Source organism: Melospiza melodia, chromosome 12 (assembly GCF_035770615.1).
Source record: "Melospiza melodia melodia isolate bMelMel2 chromosome 12, bMelMel2.pri, whole genome shotgun sequence".
NCBI lineage: Eukaryota > Metazoa > Chordata > Aves > Passeriformes > Passerellidae > Melospiza > Melospiza melodia.
In genome coordinates this window covers 579,138-587,711 of record NC_086205.1, presented here as the reverse complement: position 1 = coordinate 587,711, position 8,574 = coordinate 579,138, and the positions used below count along the sequence as shown (strand labels likewise).

The window sequence follows — 8,574 nt, the reverse complement described above, 5'->3', positions numbered from 1 at the left end:
CACTGTGAGCTTTTTCATATTCTCCTTAAGCAATGACAATTTCTTGTCAATAGATCCAGAGTGGTCAGAGAGATTCATGCAACACATCCCTTCAAAATCTTCACGCTCATCTCCTTGTGCTAGCAACAAAAAATTTATAGCAGTCCTATCCTGTAACACAGCGTGGTGTATGCTACCTACATCAGTGGAAAGCTCATTCCGGATTGCAGATGTAATGTTAATTTGTTTTCCTGTCCAACAAGCCAATCGTTTGAATGATGTAAGGGCCTGTGATGAAGCTGATCCTGGTGTAAAAAGTGATGCCAGGATAACCGAAGGCCAATTCCACAATTCTACATTATCCTTGCAGTCTGAGCCTAATAGATGCTCACTACATTTTGGACGTTGGAATTTGTGCCTGATGTCAAGCATCTGTTGAATACTAGGGGCAAACAGTGTCAATTTCCCAAAGTAGCATGGTCCTCCTAATCCTTTCTGAGGAATTGCAGGCCAAGCTTTATCTTCACCAAAGAGAAACAAAAGTAGAAAAAAGTTATTGCAGAAGCTATTGTAGAAGGGACTTTTCTCTCCAATGATGTGGAAGCTTTTCTTGTAGTAACTAATGCTGCAAGTAGAGTTTGAGAACCTTTCGATTGGAAGATTTTAGAAAAGATGAGAGCTGCATTTTCACAATTTGGTTGAAAATGCCAACTTGCACAGTCACTTCTGCAGTATATTTTTCCATCTAACGCATTAATTCCAGCTGATGTGCATACCCTAATAAGACTTAGAATGCCACCCTATCAGCAAGTGATGTTTCATAAAAGCTGGGAGGAAAAGTGTGCTCAAGAAGCTGCAAGAGCTAGAGTGCAGGGTGATCCTCTGTATGGTTTAACAGCACAACAGTTACTTGGCAAAGGGCCCGGGGCTACTGCCACTGCCCAGGCTAGGAGCATTGAGCAAGTCTTACAGATGAGCCAACAACTAGCATGTAATGCATTTCTTGCACTTCCAGATAAGTTACACACTATGTCTTTTACACAGATTTGTCAAAGAAAGAATGAAGACTTTGATAAATTTGTAGACAAATTGCATGAAGCTATCTATAATCATTCTGATTTCAATTCAGACACAAAGATACAATTGGATGGACTTTGGGATCATTTCTCCATTCCAAATGGCTTTCCCTTCAGTCACAAGAGCCTTCCATCTCTTCCAAAAATTGCCTGCTGAAACTCTTCTGCTCCCATCCTAATCAGTTCACTACTCCAGCATAACCCTTGAAGCCCAGACAGATGACTCTTCAACTAATGATAGTAGAAAAGAAGGGTATTTATTGCAGCCGTGGTCACATGTGAACTAGTTTCCAAAGACATGTGCAAGGAGTTGCAGACTCCTGCTCTCTATTTCTACAGAAAAGGATTTACATTAGGTTTCTAAGGACCCATAATACATAATTATTACCTGCCTGCTTCACATTTTTATCAGCTGAATATATATTACAGCTGCACAATCGTATTCCCTTAACTGGATTGGTGGGACTTTGAAATGAGGGAGTGGTTGTATGGGAGGAAGAAAGCAGTCTTCCTCATGGTGAACTCTCCTCCCACGGCCAGTTGGCAAGACCTTTTGACCTGCTGCTCATGGTCCAAGCCTCTCCTAACTGTTCAATTATTCTTAAGGCAAGGTCTTTCTATGGTCTCAGCTTCTTCACAATTGCTTCCTCTATCCCTGTCACTCCTAGCTTTATGTTCCTAATATATTTGGTACTCTTTAACTAAGGCACATGATTTCTGCTACCTGTATTACTAACTTAGCTTCTTACCTCATTTTAAAATCTTAACTAAAATATGCAATCTTCTACTATCCCAATTCTATTCCCAGCTGGGCCCTCGACCCATCTGCACTTTTCAATTTTCCTCATTACATTTTCAGCTAAGCCCTTGACTCACCTCAGGCACATCCCCGACTGCCTCTCTCCCAGCAGCTCAGAGCTGCATTGCACAGCGCTTGCTGTGCGCCACAGAGCACAAAGCAGGCTGGCCTGCTGGGCCTGAATATTTCTGCCAGACACTCTGCATCTCACACCTTTGCTCTGGCTCAGTGCAGAACTGCAGGGTTGCAGGCGCTTCCTCCCAGAGCTGCGTGAGGCGCTGGCTCCTGCAGATGGGCCCTGCCAAGCTGTCCCTGCCTCACGCTGGCCTTGCTTCCCTGGCACAAGTGCCGGGCCTGAAGGAGCTGCCCTGTGCTCCAGCCTGCCAAGCAGCCCGGCTCCCTGCCCCGGTGCCCAGAGTGCTGCACACACTGCTGGCCTTTGCCAGGAGTTGTAGGGCAGCCGGCAGAAGAGGAGGAATCCTCAGGCAGCCCAGCGGCCCACGGCTGCCCTTGGCCTTTCTCTGCTCCTGGGCACACTCCAGACGGCCATGGCCCCCAGGCCGAGCTGTGCCCAGCACGGCTGCGCTTCCCCTCGGCAGCAGCCAGCTGCCACCTGGGCTCTGAGAGCGGAGGATTCGCCCGCTCCCAGCAAGAGGCACCCAGGGCCCGGCTGCTGCCTCTTGCAGCTCCAAGGGCCTCCTTCCAGCCTGCCTCTGCCGGGGCTCAGGCTGCTCCGGCCCCTGCTGGGGCTCTGCTGGGGCTCCAGCCCGGGCAAGGCCGGGCCCGCTCTCACCTCACAGGCGCTGACAGCTCTGCGCCACAGGAGACCTTCCCGAGCACCCTCTCTGATCTTTCTGCTTTCTCACTTGAGCAAGGCTCTCCTCCAGCCAAAGAGATTATTGCATTTAGGGATACAAATGCAAGTGGCAGGAACCCCATTGCTCTCCAGTCACAGCTGAAGGCCTGCATCGGCACAGGGTGTTTGGGCTGCCTCATTCTTCCTTTGGTTTTGCCTTCAAATGCCATTGCCCTTTCTGCCTCAACTAGAAATACCACAGCTGCGCCAAAACCAGCCAGTGGGTCATATTCCAAAGGCAGTGCGGTCTGGAGAGGATGAATGAAGAAGAGCCCTCCTCACTTATGAAACCATACAAAAAAAGCCATATGTGTGACTTAGTGCCAATAAAAAACAATTGGTAATTCAGAAAAAAATGTTGAATTTTCTGAAGGGGTCAGAAGGAGGAGGATCTTCCAAGTGAGTTGATGTTTCAGAAACTTTATTAATTACAATTCTAATCTATAATTCTATGCTACAAATCTCTTAAGCAACCCTACTCTACAATCCTACTCTAAATTGGTAACAGAGATAACATCTTGACATGATTGCTATGTTCTCGTCTCCTAGGGTTAGGGTTAGGCTTAGGTTTAGGCTTAGGCTTAGGCTTAGGTTTAGGCTTAGGCTTAGGCTTAGGCTTTGGCTTAGGCTTAGGGTTGGGGTTAGGGAAAGGGTAAGGGAAAGGGTAAGGGATAGAGATAGGGATAGGGTTAGGGTTTGGGTTAGCATTTAAGGTTAGGGTTAGGTTTTAGGTTTAGAGTTTAGGGTTATTCGTCTTCTTCACTGAGTTGATGACTTGTGCCAGGATGAATGGTGGCTTGGCTGAAGTTACAAATGGATGCTGTCCACCGGAAAAAAAAAAAAACCAAAAAAAAAACAAAGAACAGTGAACCATTACTTTCCAAGCTCATTGCTTCAGGGACTCAATCAGGATACATCAAGTTCCTGGAAAGACCCAGAAAGAGGAGCAATGGGACCATCTGCTCCCCAGTCATCCCCAATGTGCAAGACCTTGCCATCACAGGCAAACCTGGCCCAGAATCCCACTCATCTGTTTATTGCGATGTCTTCATCATGCTGGGATTTTTGCCCTGCCAGCGCTCTAGAAATGGCGCTTTCTGTCCCGGGGTTTTCTTCCTTTCAGGAAACTCCAATGACTCACATAGGTCCCTGCCTTTGAAAGACAGGCACTGTGCTGATTCCCACAGGGACAGAAAGCAGTGCCTGCCTTTCCATGCCCTGCCCCTCGTGTGCTGGATGGCACCTTCCTTCCCAGCAGGGCCAGCCCAGTGGCACTGGGCCCTGCAGTTCCCTCTCTGCCACACAACCTGCCAGTAACCCTGGCACAGTTCCCGTCTGCTTGAGCGTGCCAGGCAGCAGATGGGGCTGGGACAAGTCCCTCCCAGCTGTCCCTGTTTGCATGGCAGAAACCTCTGAGGGTGGGCTGGGAGGCACCAACCAGGGCCCCTCAGAGGCTCACAGTGAGCCCCCCACAGCCCCTCCTGCCCACAGCCAAATCTCTGACCCCTAGGCTGGGACTGGCTTCCTTGGGTTCCTCCACCACCATTTCATGTCTCTGTACCCTGCATTGCTCTACTTCAATTCTTTTGCCATTAGATAAAGCTGAACACTCCACAAAATCACAAAAGAGGGCAACAGACACAGTCAGAGGACAGAGCACCTCTCCTCACAGGAAATGCAGAGGGAGCTGGAGTTATTCAGTTTTGTGAAGGACAGGCCCCAGGGAGACTTTATTGCCACTTTCCAAGACTTCACAGTGGCTTTGAAGAAAGTGCGGCACATCTTTTTTAACAGGGCCAGTTACAATAGGATATGGACAAATATTTTTAAACACTAAGGGCATCTAATGAGAGTAGGTCTAAGGAAGAACTTGTGTACTCAGAGCATGGTGCCACACTGGCACAGCTTGCCCCAAGAGCTTGTAGGTGTCCCATCCCTGCAACCATTCCGGCTCCGGTGGCAAAGGGCTCTGAGCAACCTGATCTCTTTAAAGATGTCCCTGCTCATTGCAGGACACTTGCACCAGAGGACATTTACAGGGCCCTGCCAGCCCAGCCCAGCCTAGGATTCCTCACCATTTTCATTTGAAGAGCAGCAAGAGTGGAGGTGAGGAGGAAGGGGGCTCCTCTGCTGCCTTGGGCTTGAGTGGAGGAGGAGCCCCTCCCTCAGAGCCTGTTTCACCTGCAGCCCCTTCACATTTTACCTGCAGGAGCTCCTTGGCAGACCAGCGCTGCTCCTCGTCTGTCTGCAGGCAGCAGCTCAGGAAGTCACGCAGCAAAGCCGAGAGGAGCTTGGGCTGCCGCAGCTGTGGAGTCCCTACTGTGGCTATCAGGTATGTAGCCTGGAGAGAAAGGAGACACCAGGCTCCACCTCCTGCTTTCACATCTCTAAGGCTCTCCCAGATCCCTTTGTTTAACCTCTGTTCTTCAGTGGCAGTTTCTGCCCTGGCACAGACCCAGAGATGACTTTCCTTTACCAACCAAAAACCCAAATGCCGATGCAGCCACAGCTTTTCCACCATCCTGCAGATCTTGCCTTGGCAGCTGATTTCATTGCCTGACCTAGTTAGTGGGAACTACATCAGCAAAAGGACATTTGCTTCTCTGAGGATTCATGCCAGCTTGAGATGGGTTTTGGAAGAGGGACTTTGCTATACTAACTAATTTCAAGGGTTAGTACATGAAAGGCATCTCTGTGGTGCTTGTTGGTCCTTTAAGTGCATGTGCCCTAGAACAAAACTCATCAAGGTTTTTGTGCTGTTCTTGAAAACAATGGGAATTGGAAGAAAAGAAAGGAAATCCATCAGTTAATACCCAGGTAGGGAAACAAACATTTACAATCTCCTCTTCAACACAGACACATTAAGATGCCTGCACAAATGTATTGGGATGAAAATGCCTGCTTGGGCACACAGGAGCCACTTGCAGCTCTGTCTCTCAGCAGTCTGAAAATTTCAGCTTCCCATTTTTGCAGCCAAAGAAAAATTGTCTAGGTCAGAAGAAGGAGAGGTTCCATCCCTATGGACACCCTCTAGTCATTTGGCTGCTCAAGTCAATGCATTAATGGTAGGCCCATGCCAGAAAGTGCCAGGAAACAAACAGGAGGTTTTGGCAGGCTCTCCACATCACCAGGCTCTGGCTTGGTGACGTGCAGAATGTTGCTTGGGCTAGGAGAGAAACACGGTCACTGAGTGTTTCAGCAGCACTGCACAAGAAGCAGAAGAGACTCTGTGCATTACACCCTCATGCCCATGTTTTCCAGTGAGAAGAAACTGCACACAGGGTTAGGTTCCTCTCTAAAGACCACGGTTTTAGAAACTTTGTTGGGTTTGGGTTTCCTTCCTTCATTTCTGGAAAGATAACAACACTTTTAAGATGCCTTTTCCCTGTTATTAAGGCCATCTACACAGACAAAAGAACTGGAACCACTAACCCAAAGGAAAGCGTTGAGTGAAAATGGAGTTTGTTTGGAGTTTGTTTGCATGTGGTAAGGCTTGAGTTCCCCCACTGATGCAAGCAAAAGTACAGCAGATGCTGATGTGTTGCAGGGACATTTGTAGGAGGGGACCTTGGTGGAAGTAGTTCCAGCAGATGGCAATGGGATTTTGTCCAGTGGCACACAGGACATGGGACAGGTGAGAAAGACAGTGGGATCAGTGAGTATTTGCTCCTTACCGTGCCAGAACTTTCGCCCAAGTAAGGAGGTTCTTGTTCTATCATTTCAATTCCCACAATTCCAAAAGACCATATGTCCACTTTGGGGCCATATGGTTGACCTGTCACCACTTCAGGCGCCATCCACCAAGGAGTCCCGGTTACCGAGCACCGTCTGCTCTGCTCAGGGGTGAGCTGAGTAGCGAGGCCAAAATCAGCTGAGGAGAAAACAAAATACTGGTTTTATCTGAATTCTGTGCAATTAGGAAAGCAAGCAAAAGAATTCCCCGGTAGAAGTTTGAAATTGCTCTGTTGAATCTCCTGGCATTGGCGACTTTAAAAATCCCCCCATGTTTTACACTGCCTCTAGCAGTGGCTTTTGTTCTTTGGAAACTTTAGACTTGTAACTCCCTCCCTCTGGAAGGGACCCATACAGAGCAAGGCCACTCTTGACTGCTTGTGGCTCCTTCTACCTCTGTGCACGTTGCAACTGTGCCCTCAGCTCGCAGCAGGGGTCCCTGCACTGCCACCAGCACCATTTTTGGGGAGCTGGCAGTCACGCCAAGCAGCCCCACACCCACATCCCTGGAACGCTGCACCTGACCGAGAATATACTGACCCAGTTTGACAGAACCGTCCGTTCTGAGAAGGATGTTGTCACTCTTCACGTCTCGATGGATCACATCGTTTGCATGAAGAAAATCCAGTCCTTGCAGGCACTGAGCGAGAAAACAGAAACAGAAGGGCAAAAATGAGTGGTGTGATTTCATCACACAAGAAAGGAAACAAAGAATCTAAAAGATTCCCTCTCCAGGGGAATGGGGAGTAATGGCAGAACAGTCATGGCCACTGAGAGGAAGAGCTTGCTGCTCCAACACTTGCAGAGCAGGACCTTTCTGAGGAAAGGCACGTCAGCTTTTGAAAGAGCAACAGCACCTGCTGTTGTAGGCTGTCCCCTGCCAACCAGCCAGGATGACTCCTGCTGCAGCGCATGTGCTCAGAAGCAAAGAGCATTCTGGCTGCACTCCTATCCTTTTTAGCTGAGCACTGAGAGAAACGAGTCTCTCTCTTCTTTCTTTGCTCTTTGTTTCAAATCCTGCCACCAGCACCTTTGCTTTTACAGGCAAGGAATGCAGTGAAGACAGACTCCAGGCAAACATTTAGAGAGGCAAGGTGGAGAACAGCAACTACAAATACAAGAGACAGAGCGAGAATACAACAGCAGGGGATAAGAGTACTGGCACTGAGTACAGGGAGTGCAGGGGCACTGGCAGGCCTTTCACTTGAGATGCTTTTACTTGCCCATAGCATACCAGCAACACAGAAACAAAGCTCGGCACAGGAAACCTCTCCTGTTCTGAGCCCCTCTTTCCCAGACAATCCTGCCCAAGCCCTTGGAAACACAGATGGGATTGCTGACCTCCCGACTGATGGCTGCCATCTCATCTTCAGACAGGCAGGTCTGGCTGACGATGTCGCTCAGGACACCTCCATCCATGTACTCTATAACCAGCAAGAGTTCCTCGCCCAGAAGGTAGCTGAAAGAAGGAAACAAGGGGGTAGAGATGAACATGCATGGCTACGTTGATTTTTTGCTTCCAGGTTTCTTATTTCCAGATGCCTTTGTGACAAGGACAGAATCAAAGGAATAGACATTCCCTCTTGGCTGTGCATTGTTTGCAATCTGTGCAGTCTCATAGAGAAAGACACATCTGTGAAAAAGGAGATGTCTTAGATGGGCAGCAAATGAAAAGTGCAGTTTAGAAACAGCCCAGACATAAAACATGCCAGGCATGGTGTTTCTGGAAATAAGCACCTAGTCTTCCTGGCATGCATAGCAATGGCAAAGAGAGGCAACAATCCAAGGGAAATCCACTTTAGGATGGTTCATCTGCACTTAAGAAACTTTAAAAAATCAATCCCAAATAAATGTGGAGGCAGTGAACCTTGAGGCTATTGAGTTAGGAAGATACAGCTGATCCAGGTTTTGAATAATTTTGGAGTAATTATCAAACTAGGTGTGCCAGGGAAGACTCATGCAGACAAGATGCACTCTCTTCTCATCCATTGGAGATGAGTAGAGAAATATGAATAAATAAAAATTACCAGCTTTACTTGCTGCCACTGACCAAAGTGGGTTTTTAACCTCTCATGTTTGCTTTATGTAAACACACATCCATGGGATAAGACCATGACCTCTCACCTGTCTAA

The 8,574-nt window shown here is 48.2% G+C and overlaps 1 protein-coding gene across 1 annotated transcript; it reads right to left on the bottom strand.

Annotated features, from left to right (window-relative positions):
• Positions 1 to 3,114: 3,114 nt before the first annotated feature.
• LOC134423409 (serine/threonine-protein kinase PAK 1-like) lies at positions 3,115 to 7,233 on the bottom strand. Its single transcript, XM_063166381.1, has 4 exons — positions 6,983 to 7,233; positions 6,385 to 6,581; positions 4,914 to 5,051; positions 3,115 to 3,530 (listed from the first exon to the last, which is right to left on the bottom strand). The coding sequence occupies exons 1-4, from the start codon at positions 7,131 to 7,133 to the stop codon at positions 3,444 to 3,446; spliced, it is 573 nt and encodes a 190-aa protein (XP_063022451.1). The 5' UTR covers positions 7,134 to 7,233; the 3' UTR covers positions 3,115 to 3,443.
• Between the last annotated feature and the right edge of the window lie 1,341 nt (positions 7,234 to 8,574).